Genomic DNA, 18920 nt, shown 5'->3' with positions numbered 1-18920 from the left:
TCTGTCTGCCTCTGCCAGGCGCACTGTGGGCCTTCAGACGGGGTTGGGGCTTCCTGGGGAGGGCCGGGGAGGGTCTGGTCTGGTGGCTCCCGGGAGAGGGGGGTCTGGAGGACAAGTCTCCTGGCCGTTGGGCAGTCGAGGTGAGGTCAGGTTCTGTGTGTGGGAGCGAATCCCATGGGCTGAGTGGCAGGAAGACCCCGGCAGGGGGTGGAGGCCGGCTGTCTTCAGGGGCTTGCGGCACAGCCCATGCCAGCTGGACCGCCTCCACCCAAGGCCTGGGAACCTGAGAGACAGGCGGCAGGCCCTCCACTGGCTTCCCAAGGCCCCTGAAGCGTTGACTTGGCCCGGGCTTCAAGGAGGGAGGTGTGGCCAGAGACAGGGCCCAGGAGGGGGTCCACCCGTTCCAGCGCCGACTCCTCGCCAGTCGGCTGCGTGACCCTGGGCTGGTCACCGACACTCTCTGTGTCTCCGTGTCCTCATCAGTGATACAACTTCTTCAGAGGCCTGAGCAGGGGCTCGGCTCCGGCCTGGCTCAGAGGAGAGGCGATAGGAGCAGCTGCCGGAGTGAAGCGACTGGGCCTGCGCAGCCCTGAGGCCCGGGCCCCTGCGCACAGACTGCGGGGCGGGGGGTGGGCGGGGGGAAGCGTAAGGGCAGCCGGAGGACTTCTAACAGTGGAATGGGGGTGCTGCCTGGGAAGGTGGAGGCGCTCCCCCCATGGGTGAGGGCAGAGCCAGGCTGAGGTGCAGGCAGGGCACTGGACCCCGAGTCCCAAGAGGGCCCTGATGAGTACTTCTCCTCTACCAGGGAGCCCCAAGACCCGACCCAGCCTGCAGCTGCTATAGCAACCCCTGACCCTTGCCCTCCTCCCCTAGAGGTCAAGCCTGTGAGCACCTGGCTCTGTCCAGAGAAAACGGCCCTAAAGCCTATCAGCTCCAGAGCCTGGAACCAGGCCCCCTCATTTGAGTGCCCTGAATATACAATGCTCTCCAGGTCTTCTGATGGCACAGGGGACCCTGCTTGTTCCTGCTTCCAACCTACAGCCAGAGAAAACCTGGGGAGGGCTAGAGGAAGCCTTGAAAGTGATGTAAGCCAGGGAGGTTAATGCTCAAGGCCCTGGGGTACGTGTGTTAGATCAGAAAGCATGAACCAGCCCCAGGAATAAGAATGCATGAGCTCTAGTTCCCACTCAGACTTTGTGAGCTGTGTGACTGTGGACAAGTTGCTTAACCTCTCTGAGCTCGGTTCTCATCTTCCCACTCTGCCGGGCTGCTGTGCAGATAAACAGGTCAGAGCCAAGGCTGGAGGCAGGCTGGGCGCTGAGGAGGGCTCAGGACATGGCAAGGGATGAATGAAGTCTGTGGCCTTTCCCGGGCAGTGCTGGAAGGGGCTTAGGAGAGCATGACCTGGGGAAACCCCTGCGCACCTCCTAGCCTCCCAGGCCAGCTGGAAGAGGAGAACGTTCCCAGAAAGAGAAGGGGGAGGCGTTAGAGAGGGTGCTCCAGGCAGGGCCATGATGGGAGCCCAGGCTGGCGGGCCGGGCGAGGCACACGCAGGGGGCTGTGAGTCACGGAGGCGAGAACAGGGAAGGGGGGGCGCCAACGAAGAGAGGAAACCAGAAGGGGGCCAGGTGGGCCACGGAAGCACGGGAGGCACACAACATCTGACCCCGGTTTAGAACTATGAGGTGGCCAGGGTGAGGCTCTGGGTGGCCCCGATTCCCTGTGTGGTCAGAGGAGCGAAGTGGGGCACGGGGGCCCTGCCCTCGTGACCCTGGGATGCTCGTTCCCCTTCTCCTGAGCCTCGGCTGGGCCAGGAAGGGGACAGTCATCCCCAGGAGTCGCTTTGGAGTCACTGTGTCAGCAGACAGTGCCAAACCACAGCAGCGCTCCTTTACAGTCTCCCCGGCCCCTCCGTAAGTCAGAAAAACTGGGGTCACCCTGCTTATTTCAGGGCTGAGAAGCCTGAGTGGGCAGCCTAGACCATTTACTTTGAGGCCCGGCCCTTCTCGGGCCCAGAAGGCTGGAGGCCGGAGGGCGGCCGTCACTGAAGGTGGGAGACGGGGAAGCCCCATGCCCGCAGGGAGGGAGGCAGAGCCCATCTCGCTGCCTCCTGGGCAGGAGCTGGACCCGGGGCCGGGGGTGCTAGTCCCTGCAGCTCAGCCTGAGCAGCAGCAGGAGAGGCGAAGACAAAACCAACGGAGGCTCTGCAGCCTAGCGCGCACGTTCCCGGAGCAGGCGGGGAGTGATGTGGGAGGACCCGCCTGCCTCAAGCCTGCCGTCAGGCGGGGGTGGCTGGGGGAGCAGGTCAGAGCGGGGTGGACTGGAGAGGACACTTCCAAGACACGCAGAGAAGAAGGGGGTCCCCTTCCTGCCCGGGGACTTGGGTGGACAGTCTGGAGGGGGGAACGGGCAAGGGCTGTTGAATGACAAGGGCAGGAGGGGACCCAGCCCCGCCCACCTGCTGCTTCCCTCGGGGCCGTGACCCCGCCCCCCGTGCCCTCCCAGCTCAGCTGACTGCGCACGGTAGGTGTTCAGTCAGTGTTGCTGTTGGTGGCATGTACTAGGATTAGTTACACCATGCAGTCATTCCTTTCTTTAACTGACGGCCACGCACCCATCAGCCATCCATTGCATGTATGGAGCATGTAGTGTGTGCTGTGCCCTAGGCTGAGTCAGGGCTATTCAAAAATTTAAAAATAAAATAAATAGCCCCATTGTCCTGAAGCTAGACTAGCACACTGAGGGTGACTTCATTCTCCTCCACAGTCCTTTGTATCAGAACCTGCCTTCAAGGTCTTCTCATGCCCTGCCCCCTTCAGGAAGCCCTCCCAGACACTCCAGCCTTGCCTTACTCTCTGGGTCTTGACTTAGACCAGGTTACCCCATCCCTACTCCAGCCTGGAGGGCTCTTTGTAGGAAGAGTCCTTCTCCTCTACCATCATTCGATGGCCAGGACAACATGGGCACTTCCCCACTGTGGTGGAGACTTGTGGCAGGTGTGTTTGGGGTTGGCAACAGGGAAAGAAGGCCTAGCCGTTTAGCATGGGTGTGCTGGCTTATCCTGCAGGGCCTGTCCCCTGGTCGGGGGAAGGCCCCGGTTTCCCCTTGGCCAAGCATCCCCTAGGCTCCCTTGGATGCCTATTCTCAGCCTCTTGGAAGGCAGGCAGAGGGCTGAGGGCACACACACCATGCAGGGGCAAATGGGGAGGACAAAAGCTGGGGGGAAATAGTCCAGCGAACGCTGAGAAGGCAGAGGGGACCTGCCGCCCAGCCTCTGCTGCCTGAAGTTGCAGCATTTGTGCACCACCTCCTGACCTCACACTGGCCAGAAGGTGCTCTGGCCTGGAGGCTCAGCCACAGACATTGAAGGGAGGTCACTCCCAGCTTCAAATGGATTTTAACATTCACTTCCTTCACACATCACTCAGCAAACATCTGCTGGGCAGTGGCAACGGAAATAAGCCCCAGTCCCCAGGCTTGAGGGATCCCCACAAGCCCTTTCCAGCATTAGGTGGGCACAGGGGGCTTCCTGACACAGCTTACAGTGCACGTCCAGCTCTACAGAAAGTCCACCTTGACTCTCAGACTGTCACTTCTAAACTCTGGGCCTTTGCTCTGGCTGTTGTCCTGGTTTCTCCCCTGCCCAGTCCTACCCATCCTTTGAAGTCTGGCTGAAATAGCCCCACCCCCACAGAGCTGTCACCTCTTCCCTCTTTTGTTCATCCTGCCCTTTGTAGGGTGTTGGGGTGCCACAGACTCCTGGAAGCTGCACAGGGCAGGTTTGGGGAAACAAAGGGGAGCGGAGGAGGGCAGAGCTGGGGTCAGCTTCCTGTGGGCCCTTCTGTGGTCACCACTAACCGAGGACAGTTCCCCAAGGCACATGCGTTTGAATATTCACACCCTCATGCTGTGGCTTTCCTGCCAGAAGAGATTTTTTTCATGCTCTCTTCCTCTGAGCTCAGAGAATGAAGACATCACTGAGGATTTTAGAGGGAGAGAGCCAGGTCCTGCTCCCATCCAGGGCCTGCTGACACCAGCATCCTGTGTCCCACACAGGGAGGTGAGAGGAGCTGCTTCTGCCCCTGGGAGGCAGGAGCCTCCTGACCAGCAGATGGGCTGGGGTATGAATGCCAAAGCAGTGACGTGAGGTGGTGCATGCTACCAGGCAGGGAGAGTACAGGAGACACTTACATGGAAATTTAGACTATGTATGAACACAGAATTTCAGGCTGAGCATCCTGGGAGCCAAGTCAAAGAGGGCAATGGGATGTGTTACACGCGAGGACACTGGTGACTGATAACCTAGGGTAGAGACCTGCATAGGGTCCCTGTTCTTGATATGTGATGGAGACACATTAAAGGGGAGCACAGGAAAGGAGAGATCTTGATGACAGCTTCCTGGAGCAGCAAGAGGGAAAAACCAAGAGTAGTAGAAAAACTAAGAGAAACCATCTTTTCTGGGTCTCATGGGGGCAGAGAAAGACTTCAGATGGTCCCCAAATCTTCCACAAGGTCAGACTTTTGGGCCATTCACCTGGGGAGAGTCTTTGCCGATCCACAGTAGGCTGCCTCTGGTACCGGGAAAGACTGGCTGGCTCTTTGAAAGGCTGGGGCCCCAAGCGAGAACGGTGGTGTGCTGAGCCTGGCCGAGCGAGCAGGACTGTGATGGCCTGAGGCGGCCGTCAGGAATGCACAGGGCTGCGGCAGGAGGCCTGTGGCCCAGGGGTGAGCAGACAGGGCCCCTGCAATGGCCAGGGCCTGCAGTTCCGCCCAGCTGGCCCAGGCAGAGCAAGCACCCTCATCTACGCAGCCCCCAGAGCCCAGCAAACTTGAGGGGGCAGATGGAAGCCTGAGGTGAGCTGGACTTGGTTGCCATCAGGACTATCCCAGGGTGGGAACAGAGGCCGATAGCCGCTTGGCAGTGCTGTGGACTCAGGCGCTCTCAGCGTCCCAGGGGGTGGGGGTGGGGAGAAGAACCAGCCGCCCCAGGAAGCTGTGATTCTGTACAGCCACCCTGGGCCTGGGAGGGAAGGCCGGAAGCCATGGGCCGAGGGGAGGGGGAGTAGGCAGGTTTGGGGTTGACAGAGGCTTTGGTATTTACTAAGTGTTGGGTTTGTCACCTGGACTATGAGCCTGGGGACAGTGGGGGGAGAATCAGGCATTGTCTCTGCTCAGGGGGCTCATAGCTCCGTGTAACAGACACTCAGTGCATCAAGCCCAAGTGACAAAGACAAATACACAGAAGGGACAGAGGAGGAAGCCAGGCAAAGATGCTCCACACAGAGAAGCGGATCACAAAGGCTCTGGGGCAAGAAGGGGCACGGCATCTAGAAGGAGCTGGTGCAGGGCCGGGTGACCAGGGGCCAGGGAGCAGGGCTGGGAGGCAGGGCACGGCCCTGGAGGGATGGCGGCCATGGTGCAGGGGACCAGGGTGGTAGCAGTTAGGAGGTGGACACAGAAGAAGGGAGTGCAGGGGGACAGGGGCGTGGAGCCGAGGAAGGCTCCGGGGGTCCTGGTATGGAGGGCTAGTAGGTGTGGGGCCTTTGCTGAGAGGGGGAGGTTTTCAGGGCACCGAATCCAGTTCTGGGGGCACTCGGAGTCTGGGGTATCTGTGAGGTGTGAGACCCAAAGGGAGGTGAGATCCAGGCAGTGGGTGTGCAGGCCCTGAGCTCTGGGAGGGTCTGGGCAGGATGTGGTCATGAAGGAGCTGTGGCCCTGCCTGCGGGGTGGGTGATGGCTGATGGGAGAAAGGAGCCGCCGCGCGACTAGGGAGGCTGGGCAGGAGGGGAGTGGCGGGCAAGGAGAGAGATGTGGGTGGCGCCGGCAGGGCATCGCTACCTCAGGGAAGCAGCGGGCTTGCGGCTGGGCGGCTGTGGCCCCGGCACAGCCTCCTCAGCCCTCTGACCCGTTCTCATCTGTAATGCGGCCCCATGGCACCCGCCCTGGCAGGGTGGGCCCATAGTTTAGGCCGGCAGCTCTCCCATTCAGCAGCCCTGGAGGCTTGGTAAAACGGCTTCCGCTTCGGGGGGACTGGGGTGCAGCCGGTGAACCTGTTTCTCCCAGGCCCCCAGGCCGCGGCGATGCTGCCCACCTGAGCACTACGCTTACGCTTCAGACCCACTTCATTCGGGGCGAGGAGGCTGGCACTGACTAGCCCCCCACAGTTCTCCTCTAGGCCTGGATTCCTGTGGGTCCTGCCAAGTTGCTGCTCCTCCTTGGCCTCATTTTCCCTAACTGTCCAATGGGAGCGGCGAGCCCCCTGCGAAGCCTGCCTGGCAAGGATTGTGGGGGGTGCGCGGGCAGGAGCCCAGGGCGGTCCCGGCTGGGCGTCATGCCGCCACGTGGCCACCAGGGGGCGAGCACACTGCTCGGCGGAGAGGCCTTGAAAGGAGCCGAGTCCGCGGGCAGGCAGGATGCAGCCAAGGACAGGACGCCCCCGGGCTGTGACCCCAGCGAGCCTGGCCACGCTCTGGCCTCGGTTTCCCTGTCTGCCTCGATTGACTGCGACTCCTCGTTCTGGTGAGGAAGGAGCCACGGTGTACTTTGCATCCTTGGTTAAGGGGCTACAAACACAGGCAGAGAATTGTACCCCTGGGAGTGCGCAGGTCTCACCTTAGGGCCAGACTGCAACCCCCACACGCATCTCCTTGCGGGCTCGGGAACTTGGCATCCGTAGCCACCCTGGGACACCGCAGGCCCGGGCATTCCTCACGCACACCTGCTCACGAACACCAGTGCGCTCCTCATGCCCACACGGCCCACAAGGGAGCCTGACCTTCGGGGTGGCCTGAAGAGGACCCCTGTCTGAAGGTGAATCCAAGGTGGGGTTTCTCAGAAGAGGGGGCACCCCGTAAACTCTGAGGTGGGACTTCTTTTTGGTGGTACAGCACAGGCCAGGTTTAGGAGCCTGGGGGGCCCCTGGGACTGGTTGGGGTGTACAGATGTGGGCTCAGGGGAGGAGCGTGCAACAGGGTCCTGACAGAAGTGCTTTATACACAAAAACGCATCAAAGCCTCGCAACCATCCCCCATTTCACAGAAGGGGACGCAGACACAGGGAGGGCAGGTGACTTGCCTGAGGTCACACAGGCAGTGAGGTGCAGTGCCGGGACTGACCGTCTGGCTCCAGGGTCTGCTGCCCACCCTGCGGGAGTGCAGAGCAGGAAGCCCCTGCCCGGGTCCTGCCTCCAGGCCCCCTGCCCCGCCACGAGGGGCCCACGCCTCTAGGGGGCCGCTTCCCTGAGATCCCCTGGCCGGGGAGGGGCGCTCTCCCCCGTCAGGCCTGCTTCTGACCCGCGGGGGCCTCCGCCTCGGGTGCCCCCCACCCTCAGCGGACAGGGCCGGGTCCTGGGCGGCCGCCGCAGCGCTGCTCGGGTCTCAGCTGTGGGACGGGGAGAAACCCCTCGGCAGGGCTTCCGGGTCAAAAAAACGGGGTCCGGTTGAATTTAAGTTTCAGATGAACACAAACACTTCCCAAGTGTGCCTTACGTAATATTTGGAACATACTTATATTTAAAAAGTACTTGCTGTTCATCTGAGATTCAAATTCAGCCGAGCGCCCCGCATTTCTACCTGCTCCACCTGGCGACCCTGCCCTCGGCCGTCACCCCCATGCCCGGCGCGGGCCTCTCTTCCTCCTCTGCGCCCCCTGGTGCCCACCTGGAGCCGGGGGTGCCTCGTCTCTGTCCTAGGCGGGCCTCCCGCAGGGTTCCCAGGCACCAGCCTCCTTCCTGGGCCCCCCTACGGACGCGTCCCCACTGTCCACCCGGCCCCCCAGCCGAGGACCAGGGAATGAGTGAGGCCCATTGCGTGTCTCCCTCCCTGTACCCCCGCCCTCCCATCCAGCTTCCTCCAAAATACCCTCCAGGCCCCTGGCCTAGAGCCGGGCCAAAAGCCCCTTGCTGCTGCGGCTGGTCCTGCCGAGGGACGAGTACTGGGGGGAGGGAGGGGACCCCGAAGGCACGGAGAGGCCCGGAGCGCTTTGCCACAGCAGGGGCTCTGGTCGCTCTACGGTTTCCAAAGAGAGAGCTGCGCCCCCAGGGGTGCCAACGTGGGCCCTGGGTGGGCGGCCGCCGTCCGGCCGGAGGGCTCCCGGGGTCTCGGTCGCGCCCATGGGGGACCCGGGCTCCGCTGAGCCCCCGCCTTTCCGTCCTGCAGCTCCCTGAGGGCCTCCTTCGAGTCTCTGAAGCAGCGTAAGTCCCGCGGCCGGCGGTGCCCCACTGCGGGCGGCAGGGTGTCGGGGCCCCAGGAATGCCCGCGACGCCGGGCCGCGCAGGGGGCACCGCCCGTCGGGCCTGACCTCCCCGCTCCGGCCCCAGAGCTGGAGAGCGCGGGCGGCGCCCACATGCAGCTGGCCCAGGCCCTGCGCGAGGAGCTGCGGCGCCTGGAGGGCTTCCGGGAGAGGCAGAAGGAGCAGAGGCGGAAGGTGGGCGGGGCCGAGGAAGGTGGGCGGGTCCTGGGCGGGGCCCGGGGGCGGGGCGGGGCGGGGCGGGGCCCGGGGGATGGGGGGCTTCGGGCTTTATTTCCCTCCTCGGAGGCTGACCAGGGGCAGTGACGGTTCGAGGGGACCCAACGGGGCGGCCCGAGCTGGAAGCCTCCGGAAACCGGCCCGAACCCGGGGGGCAGGGCTGCTCATCGGGGAGAAGGGCGGCCACCCCGCAGGGCTGCACGGGGAGAGGCGGAGCCTGCGGGGCGCAGGGGGGCGCCCGGCTCTCCTTGGCCACCCAAGGTGCCTCCTGCCCACGTCCCTGGGGGGAGGGACGCATGGGAAGGAAGTGCGGCCCCCTCGGGAGCGCTGGACGAGCAGAGGCCGGAGGCGACCGGCCAGGGGGGCTGCAGGGCTGGGCGGGGGGTGGGCTGGTGCTCCACACCGACGCTGTGCGTCCCGGGGCGCCCCCCCAAGCCCGAGTCCCCCCGGGAGGTCAGTTGGGGGGCGCGTGTTCAGCCTCTCGGCGCCTTAGTGATGAGGGTGGTGCCCAGACCGGGGGTAGAGGCCGGCGCACAGAAACACTTGCTGCTCAGAGAGGAAGGGCCGCTGTGAATGCCCACGGAACTGAAAATGGAGATGTTCACAGAATGGACCGCGGCTGGGGCCGGGCTGGGCCGGGGTGTCCTGCCCAAGCTCCTTTCCCGCTCTGTGCCTCAGTCTCACCTTTGCAGGATGGGACACTTATGTCCACTTCCCAATCTTTGGGGACCTAGCCCAGAACCAGGCTCCCGTTAGTCTTCGAGGTACGGCTCCTATTAGTGGATCTGACCACAGAAATTAGGTGTAGCTACACTCCCTGCGTGCCCACCCCGCCAGCCAGGGTCACAGGCTCTCAGGATTCAGAATTTGGGTCAGTTGTCTCCAGGGACAGTCCCAAAGCTGGCACAGCCTTGAGGTGCTGGATTAGGGTCCCTGTCAGAGCTGGGACCTGACACAGAGCACCTGCTAGAACAGCGAAAGCCAGGCTGGCCGTCCCAAGCCCTCCTCCTGTGGCCAGAGGGGCTGTGACATCTGCCAAAGCTGTTCGGGTCGGAGCAACGCCCTCCCCAGAGCAGCCAGTGCCCCGCAGCGGAGAGCTGTGGAGTGGCGTCCGGGAGCCCGCCTGGGCGTGTGGGTGGGCAGTGCCATGCGGGGGGGGCAGCTTGTCACTGCCCCTTCAGAGCTGCAGGATGCCATGCCTCCACCCAGGGACGCCCATCCTCTCGGCCTAGGGGAGGACCCTGAGGCTGTGGCCCCTTGCTTAGAGCCTCATGTCCCCTGCAGTATGAGGCCGTCATGGACCGTGTCCAGAAGAGCAAGCTATCGCTCTACAAGAAAACCATGGAGGTGAGTGCGAGGGTCCATGGCCTGGCGGGGCCGAGGGCTCAGGGTGTGCCGGGCACCCAGAACAGGGCCACCCCAGAGCCCGGTTCAATGACACACACCGCGGCCTGTCCAGTGCCCGGGGCTGTGCTCGGAGCTAAAGCCCCACACAGACCAGCCCAGGCCCTGCCCTTCCTGGGCTCCTGAGTGATGGGCAGGTGGTCATCCCAGACATACTGTCAGATGGGCACCCTGGAATGAGAAGAGAGGAGACCCCTAGGACACTGGACAGTAAGGGTCCCACAAGAAGGGCCAGAACGTGTGGAGGCCAGCATCATGAGCATGCAGGACATGTTAAGAGACCTGCTGGTGGCTTGGGGTGACCACATCCCAAGAAGGTTGGGGCCATGGGCAGGGCTACACTGTCCCAAGTGGGAAGGGGCCTGGGAACAAGGCTCTCTTCTTCATCTCCGTTCTGGACTCCCCCAGGCCCCCCTCCCTTGGGAGGAGGCCCCCCCTCCACCCACAGGCCCCCAACCAGGAGCGGAGGCTAGACTCAGGGAACCTCACTCTGAGACCCTCCCCCTCAAGTCACACCCCTCCATGCCTCCAGTCCAAGAAGACATATGAGCAGAAGTGCCGGGATTCAGACGACGCTGAGCAGGCCTTCGAGCGCATTAGCACCAATGGCCACCAGAAGCAGGTGGAGAAGGTACGTGGGGCCACTGAGGCCTTGTGGTATCACCCAGGGCTGGGACATGGCAGGAAGGCAGGGAAGGGGTGCTGCAGAAACCCCTGCGCATGGTCTGCATTTGGGACATGCGGGCTACTGTCCCTCTCTGAGCCTCTGTCTCCCCATCTGTGAAATGGGTTTCCTGGACTCTCAGGGCTTGGACAGCTCGATCCCCTCTGCCACCTCCAGGCTGCGCCCAAGGACCCAGTCCTCAGAGCAGGCCCACTGCGGCCCAGGCCCAGAGTTCAGAGGGCAGTGAGCGCAGACGCTAACCCTCACACAACCCTTGGAGAGGGGCTTAGTAGGCCCATGTCACAGAGGGGAAACTGAGGCCGAGACGGTAAGTGACTTGTCCAAGGTCTCAGAGCCAGGAATAGCAGGGTGAAAACCCAGGTTGTCCAGAGCCCGAATCCCGACCAGAGGCCGTGGGGAGCCTCAGGAACCGGCCCCCCCCCGCATCTGCCCCACTGACGTCTTGCTTCCTCATGAGGTGCAGGTTCCTGTTTCTTTTTTTATGGTGACCTTTCTGTTGTGGCCTTTGTGGGCCAAGGGTGGGACCTGCCCACAGGGACCTGCCCTCCCTGGGGGCCAGAGAAGGTGACAGAGGCATTCGGAGACAGCCAGAGGGGCTAGAGCCTGAGGGCTTGCGGCTTCCACACTGCCCCCCCCCCACCCCCCGTCTCCGCAGAGTCAGAACAAGGCCAAGCAGAGCAAGGATTCGGCCACGGAGGCAGGTACGCAGCCCCGCCCGCGGCCTGACCCTGCCGCCGGGCCTCACACCCTGGGGACGCACACTCGCAGCTGACCACTCAGCCACATGCTCGGCACCCTCACTCCCATACCTAGGCAAGTAAAATAAAAATATTCGTCTTCTCTCATCTGCCAGGATTGTTCTTGGCACTTTGTGTAGTTTAATGAATGCACATAACAATCCTGTGAGGTGACTGCTGTTACTGTCCCCCTTTCAACAGCAGAGGAAACAGGCAGAGAGATTAAGTGACTTGCTCGAGGTCACACAGCCAATAAATGGTGGTGACTGCCTTCTAACCCAGACCCCAGGACTTTCACAGCCACCGTGGGGGACAGACCCACTCACCCCCCCCACCTCTCTCTCTCACACACACACACACACACACACACACACACACACACACACACACACACACACACACACACACACACACACACACACACGCTGACAGCCTTCTCTGGGCCTCTGTCTCCCCTGTCCTTCAAACCCCTCGCTGCTGCTGGCTGCCCCCTAGGACAGAGCTTACCCTGCCCCTTCCCTGGGCATGCTCGCCCCTCTGCTCTGCCTTTCCTGGCACCCAGCTGCCTGGCTGGGCGAGAGGCAACCCCCAGAGATCCGGGGGCAGAGGTCACGGCCAAGACTGCTGGGCTCGCAGCTCAACAGCTTCCCCTGCCTCCACCGCCACCTTTCAGCGCTGCCCCCTCCAGTCCTCTCACTGCTCAGCTGGAGTGAGACGGTGGGACTGGGGACAGCGAGAGCCTTGGACTCTGACCTTGGGCTTATGGGTTCCACTCCAGCCCTGGGCTGCTCTGAGCGCAACTGCGAGATAAGTGTCACCCCGAAAGAGCAGTGGCAGAGTGGGTGGCCTGACAGGCGCTGAGCTGAGGCTCCAGCAGCCCGGACAGGTGTCTGAGGGGCCCTGGCCAGAGCCAAGGGGTAGGGGATGGGGGGCATCCTGGCCGGCGGCCGCCCTGAGGGCCACCTGTGCCTCCAGACCGGGTGTACAGACAGAACATCGAGCAGCTGGAGAAGGTGCGGAGGGAGTGGGAGCTGGAGCACCGGGCTGCCTGCGAGGTGAGCCTCCCCGGGGGTGCGCCTGCCTCCCGGCTGCAGCGTGGGGGGACCTCTACCCGCTAGAGGCTCACGGGGCACAGGGAGGCAGCAGTCAGGGGAGGCCTCCCGCCTTCACTCACCCATCCACTCCCTGTCAGGCCCTGCGCTGGGTCCCCGCTCCAGGGGGCTCCCTGTCTTTCACCCCTTTGTGCTGAAGCCAGAATGGAGGCTCAGACAAAACAATGGCTTCACCTCCTGGTGAACAGGGCCTGGGAGACAGGCCTCAGGACTCGGGGTCCAGTGTTCCTCCCCCAACACCTACAGGGTCTTTTCCAGTGTGTGGTGGGGCCTGGAGGTGGGGTGGGGACAGAACCCCACAGGCAGCTCAGCCTTCCTCCCGGGAGCCTCAGGCGCCGGCACAGAGGCAGGGGTGGGAGCCCTCAGGAAGGGTTTCTCCTTCAGAGCTGGCTTTCAGAAGAAGGGGTCTGGCTGGTCAGGCCCAGCTGGCCTGGCACTGCAGCCCCTCCCCACCTCCCTCCCACCACCCCAGGCCTTCCAGCTACAAGAGTTTGACCGGGTGACCATCCTCCGAAACGCCCTATGGGTGCACTGCAACCAGCTCTCCATGCAGTGCGTCAAGGATGACGAGGTGGGGCTGAGGTTGGCGGGGGCAGGGGGTAAGCTGGGGAGGTGGGGGCGTGAGGACTGGCGAGCGTGCCAGGGTCCATTTGGGTCCATCAACAAGCACCTTAGGGCTCAGCCTCTGCCGGACCCGGGAGCGGTGCAGGGCTGAGGCCCTCTGCCCGGAGGCTGTTCTTCCCTGTGATCTTTGCTCACCCCTGCTTCAAGGCCCTGCCTCTGCTCTGAGCCACACGGAGCACGCTTCTGCTGCCAGGGTTGGGAGCACAGGAGGCCATGGCTCCTCAGAGGCTTCCAAGGGGGCTGCAGGGCCCTGGACTGCTCTGCCCCAGGCCCAGCTCTTGGAGGAGCTGCGGTCCAGGCGTTCCTCTGCCTTCCAGACATCTCCGAGGTGTGCTGGTTCCCCTTAGTGAGCTGTACGTGCCAGGTGGGCAGAGAAAGGCCACCGCCTCCCTGGGGGCCTGGCCTCTTAACGCAGCCCCGGAGCCGCGAGCCGCCTCTTGAGTGGCCCTGACTCCCTGATGCCCACTGCTGCCCCTTGCCTGGCCCTTTCAGCCACAGCCTATGGAGTCTGGGGTTTTTCCACAAATGACTTGAGCCCCCTTGGCAGCCTCCTTGTGGCAGAGGAAGCAGTGAGGTCTCTGGATCCCCTCATAATGGATTCAAGGCCTGGCTGCATTGAGTTCTTGCTCTGTGACCCCGGGGAAGTCACTTTCTTTCTCTGAGTTTCCTCATCTATAAATGGGGAAAATAGTGTCCACCTCAGAGGACAGGAGTGAGGGAAGTCCCTTGCATAAGACCTTGTGCACAGTAGGTGTTCAGGAACTTGGAGAAGTTGTCTGCCAGGGCCTGACTCCTCAGGCCGACCTGGGGTGGTCACACACCAAGGCCCCCAGATGTAGGCCCTGAGCTGTGCACACAAGGACTGTGAGGGGGCCAGTGGGTAGGGGCCCTTGGGCCCAGTTCAGGTCCGCAGAGGGGCAGGGCTTCGGAGGGTGGGCACTGAGGCGAGGCCTGACCCCTTAGCCTCTGCTTTTTCTCACCCCAGCTCTACGAGGAGGTGCGGGTGACCCTGGAAGGCTGCAGTGTGGACGCTGACATTGACAGCTTCATTCAGGCCAAGAGCACAGGCACCGAGCCCCCAGGTGAGGACCAGCCTGTGGGCAGCGCGGCCTCTGGGGCCAGGCCCTCTGTCCCTAGGGGGCTTGGCCCCAGTTCTCAGCCTCAACTGACAGGACAGGGCTGGGGTGGCTCTCAACTCCTTTCTGGGTGGGGGACCTGTGGTGAGACCTGTGTGAGGCGCTGGGGATTGTAGATTCTCTGGCAGGGTTCCTGGCCTGCTACCCACTCAGAGGCGGAAGATGAGCCGGACGTAAGAACACTGCATACTCAGAAGGGGTGAAAAGGTGGACAGCATCCTCAGGAATACCCACCCCAGTCTGCTTGGTCCCCACTGGATCATGAGTCCAGAATATCTGGTCTTGGTGGTGCCCACAGTGGGGCCTCTCATGAAAGCAAGAGACGCCCCTTCCCCCAGGCCCTGGGCTGGCTAGGGCCAGGATGGGGAAGTGGAGCTCCAGTCTGGGTCTTTGAATGGGGACAGGCTGGGGTGTCATAGAGCGCAGGTCCTGCCTGCCCTCTGCTCGGCCACCCGAGGCCTCACGGGCTTGCTGCCTGCAGCTCCAGTGCCCTACCAGAACTACTATGACCGGGAGGTCACCTCGTCATCCTGCAGTGCCGGTACGCAACCATCCTGCGGCGTGATCAAGAGGTGAGAGAGCCAGGCTGCAGCGGCCGGGGCCGGGGCCAGGGCCAGGGGCGGCAGCCGGGAAATCTGCTGGGTGCCTGTTGGGTGCCTGGTGCTGCGTTTAGGTGCTGGGCACTCTCCGCGGACAAGGCAGGCTCAGTCTCGCCTCATGACCCCTCAGCCCAAAGGGACCCAGGCATTAGACAAATAAGGACACCAGTGGCTGTGCCTCGGGCCGGCTGCCTTGTCCTCTGGCTCCTGCTGCTAGTGGCCTGACTTGGTGCCCTGGACAGTCAGGCTGCAGCAGAGGCATCTTCCCATGGGATCAGGGCACAGGAGCAGGCCCTGCAGCCAGTACTCCCAGAGAATTCCCAGGCTTTTCAGGACCCCTTTCCTGGCCTGGCTGCAGTGAGGTCCTAGTGCCATGTGTGCCTCAGTGCGGCACCTGCACAGGTCACTCGCCTTCAGACCCAGGGCCCATGAGAGCCGAGGTCAGACTGAAAACCGAAGGCCCTCTGATTCAAGCCTTGGGTGACGATGGTGACAATCCTTTGGGAATACCCTAGCCCGGCAGCCAGGAAAGTGAGTGCAGGAACTGGTAGACAACTCTGGGGAAAGGGGGCGGTGAGGCAGGGCACACAGCAGCTTCAGCAAAGCCCTGCTGGCTCCAGCCCCACACTGTCCACCCCAGGGGTAGGGCTTCCATCCTGCGCATGCGTATCCACACCTGGCCTCAGCTCCCCAAACCCTGCGTATGTGTGTCAGGGGGCAGAGGCAGAGTGGGGGTGGAGAGCTGGATTCTTCCACCCATGGGGAAGGCTCCTTGGGTCCCACTGGCGTTCCAGGGTGGCCCTCGCCAGGCCTGAATCACAGCCCAGCCCCGTGGCAGGCCGGGCGCTCAGGGCCCCTCAGGCTTGCCCAGTCCCTATTCCAGTCTTGTTTCCCGGGGACCACTCCACTCTGCAAGCTCCTGCACCTGTGCCCGTCCTCTGCACATGGGCACCCACTGCACCTATTCAGACTCAAGTCTTAGCACTACCCCGCTAGGAAGCCTTTCCTGATGCCAGCAAATAGCATCAGCCTCTACTTAGTTAGCCCTCAGCACTGCCTGCTTTGTGCCCATCTGCCTTCCCCACCATCAGGTGTCCCCAGTGTCTGCCACTTGCTCCGTTCTATTATTCAACACACCTTCATGATTCTGGCCCAGTCCAGGCGTGACCCGTGGGAAGGGCTGCTTTAAATGCAGCATTGCCTCCCGGAACTCAGCCATACAGTGGGGACCCTGTTTTGCACGGTCAGGCAGTGGCTAGGCTGGCTGGGTCACGGTAGGGCCACAAGGAGGGGGGCTGTGGGCCCAGACAAGCGAAGGTCCCAGTGGGGTGTAAGAGAGCCAAGCTCTCAGGGGCAGCTCATTTGCCCACGGGGGAGGCCGTAAGCAGGATGGGGCAGGGCCTGGGGGATACAGGGCCCTGGGCAGGCAGCACAAAGGTCTTAGAGCCCCAAGGGGGCCCTGCAGGGAGCAGGTGCTGACAGGAGGCCTGGGCAGACACTGCTGGGGAAGGAAGGGCCACTGGGACTGCCCTCTGGGGAGCCCTCACACCTAGGGGTACCCCATGACTCATACCCATTCCTGCAGGCCAGGGGCAGTCCCGGCCCTGGAGCTCTGAGGGCTCCCTGCACCACCCACCCCTCTAGAACCTACCTGCTTCCCTCCCTGTCCCCAGGTTCTCTGGGATGCTGCATGGAAGTCCTAAGACTGCAGCACTGGCAGCCTCTGCAGGTAACTGGGGATGACGTGGGGGACCCCCAACTGACCCTAGGGGAAGGAGAGGACTACTTACATGGCCCTCCAACAGCCGGGCTGGGGAAGCTGAGCCAGTCTGGGGAAGTTCATGCCAGAGGTGCCTCCAGAGACCACTGGCCTCTGAAAGCAGTGGACTCCAGCCTCACTCTGCTCTCCGCCTCTGCAGAGATCCTGACCCCCAGCCCTGAGCGGAATGAAGGTGTTTATGCTGCTGTTGCAGTGCAGGAGGTGCCGGGACCCCCCACCCTGCCAGCCCAGGGCTACAGGGTGCTCTACGACTATACAGCCCAGGTGAGGCCCTTACCCTCCCCTCAGGAGGGCACAGGTATGCCCAAGGCTGTGTTCACATGTAGGTACATGCACAGTGAGTGTGCTGGGGGGTGCCCTCGGAACCCAGTGCTTACAAAGGTACCCATGTGGATCTGCTGAGGGATGTTGATGTATAGGTATGAGGGCCCATGTCTGCCTGAATGTATGCACACACACACGCACGCACACACGCACACGCATGTGCAGGCATGCACAGAGTCCAGGCAGACGTGGGCATTGCGTGTGCCCATGCATGTGTGTGCACACATGCACGCTGGTACGAGGGCCTGGGGATACCTGCAGGAAACAGTCTGAGGGTCAAGATCCTTGCCTTTGGGTTGGGGCCATGGGTGCCAAGAACAATTCACAATCTGAACAAGCCCCTCAGCTGTACTAGGCTGATTTTCTGAGGTCCATGAGGGTCCCCATGGATCAAGGAGCCATGGGGTGGCTGCACCATGATCCCCATAGTCCATCTGATCCCTGCTTTGGGGTGCAGAGTCAGATCCACCCTAGGGGGGGTCAGGCATCCCCTCAGGGCTAGGTAGGCCGCACTGACTCCCAAAGTCTGGTCCCTGGTCGGGGACACGAGCTGGGAGAAGGATGGGGTACTTGTAGGACAGTGGCTAGCTGCGGCTGGGGGAGCGCAGGGGAGCCCGCTGTGCCGTGAGCCGGAGAGGCTTTGGGGATGGTGTGCACACCGGCCCAACTCGCTGAGTGCTGTGCTTGGAGAGTGGGAGAAAGGCGTGCAAGGAGGTGAAGCAGGGGAGGAAGCCCTGCGTTGTGAGGCTTACACACTGGGGAGGGGGACAAAGCAGGCCGAATCCCACAGGTGCCCCACACCCTCGATGTCTCCAGGGGCTGTCCTACAGCCCCAGGACCAGGCAAGCCTCAGAGGACGCAGCCCAGCTGGGAGACAAGCTGGCACTTACCACTGGGGGCAGGGGGACAGCAACCAGGGCTCCTCCCAGCAGGCCCACCTCCAGCCCGACACCCTTCATTGTCCCCCAGAATGCTGACGAGCTGGACATCTCTGCGGGGGACGTCGTAGAGGTCATCCTGGAAGGGGAGGATGGCTGGTGGACAGTGGAGCAGAACGGACAACGTGGCTTTGTCCCTGGTTCCTACCTGGAGAAGCTCTGAGGAAGGGGCAGCAGCTCCCACCTGGACCTGCTCTGCCCCCAGGCCAGGGGTGTCCCCGATACTGCCCTGGCCTCACTGGGGCCCTGAGACTGAGCCTGCCCCTCAGAACGGGTGCTGGTCCGTCCCGGGCAGGCTCCTTACGGAAATAAAGGAGTGGATTTTTTCTCCTTGGTCTACTGAGTCCCTTTCCCTCGCCCCTGTGTCTAAGTCGGAGGAGACAAGGGTATGAGGGGCACGTCTAGGAGAACAGAGCCCCCCTGCCAGCATCATCCGGGGTCCCGCCCTGCTCTGCTCCACGGTCTGCTGGGGAGAGCCTGGCCCCTAGGAGCTCCCAGACTGCCTGGGAGAGACACTCACCCGGGCAATGGGAGAAGGCAGGGAGGGGACAGGGAGAAGGGGGCTCGGACCTGGGATGGGGGCCCAGGCTTCCTAAGGGCAGCGGGAAGACAGGAGGAAGAGAAGTGTGTGTGCACAGTGGGGGGGGCCTGGAACACGCTGGGGGTGAGACAAGCTCACTGGGGCAGGAACGAGGGGAAGGGTCTGCTGAGGTGGAGGGGCTGTGGGACGGACTCTGGGAAGACAGACTTACAGGCTTCAGGGTGCAAGTAATTCTCCCAGGCTCCCAGGCCCGGCGGGCTCCCCCCTCCGCGGCCACCTCACCCAGGCCTGCCAGGGTTGTGCTCCAGCCACAGCAGGGTCTGACCACACCAGAACCTTTGGGAGTGTGTATGGGGGAGACAGCCAGGAGCGGGCAGCCCCTCAGTCCTAGGCCTCCCCCATCCTACCTGGGGGAGCTCCATGTCTCCAGCACAAGAGGCCAGCGGCCCAGCCCAACTCAGGGCCAGACAGAGTGGAGACTGGGTAGGGGGACACACGGTTCCCCACCGGGCGCACCTTGAGAAACTGCTTAAGGGTGGTGTTCCTGTCACCTGTAGACCATCTTCCTCTGGGA

The 18920-nt window shown here is 62.8% G+C and overlaps 1 protein-coding gene across 7 annotated transcripts in view; it reads left to right on the top strand.

Moving 5' to 3' along the window:
* The window catches only part of PSTPIP1 (proline-serine-threonine phosphatase interacting protein 1), a 39412-nt gene extending 21277 nt beyond the window's left edge, over window positions 1–18135 (top strand). Inside the window, exons 4-15 of one of the 7 annotated variants that reach the window (XM_037010210.2) lie at window positions 8157–8191; window positions 8318–8424; window positions 9751–9813; window positions 10403–10501; window positions 11211–11256; window positions 12268–12347; window positions 12877–12975; window positions 14014–14110; window positions 14646–14736; window positions 16437–16492; window positions 16683–16807; window positions 17837–18135. In XM_037010210.2, coding sequence (XP_036866105.2) covers window positions 8157–8191; window positions 8318–8424; window positions 9751–9813; window positions 10403–10501; window positions 11211–11256; window positions 12268–12347; window positions 12877–12975; window positions 14014–14110; window positions 14646–14736; window positions 16437–16492; window positions 16683–16807; window positions 17837–17968 — 1030 coding nt within the window. In that variant the 3' untranslated portion in view covers window positions 17969–18135. Of the gene's footprint in view, window positions 1–8156; window positions 8192–8317; window positions 8425–8845; window positions 9231–9750; window positions 9814–10402; window positions 10502–10711; window positions 10863–11210; window positions 11369–12267; window positions 12348–12876; window positions 12976–14013; window positions 14111–14645; window positions 14737–16436; window positions 16493–16682; window positions 16808–17836 lie in introns of those variants that run through there. The other 6 variants (XM_037010211.2, XM_017669413.3, XM_073212221.1 and 3 more) reach the window with 6 other exon arrangements.
* Window positions 18136–18920: the final 785 nt, after the last annotated feature.

This window comes from Manis javanica, chromosome 8 (genome assembly GCF_040802235.1).
Source record: "Manis javanica isolate MJ-LG chromosome 8, MJ_LKY, whole genome shotgun sequence".
In the NCBI taxonomy this organism is placed as follows: domain Eukaryota; kingdom Metazoa; phylum Chordata; class Mammalia; order Pholidota; family Manidae; genus Manis; species Manis javanica.
Note: the sequence above shows the minus strand (reverse complement) of the source record. Positions and strands in the feature narration are given on the sequence as shown.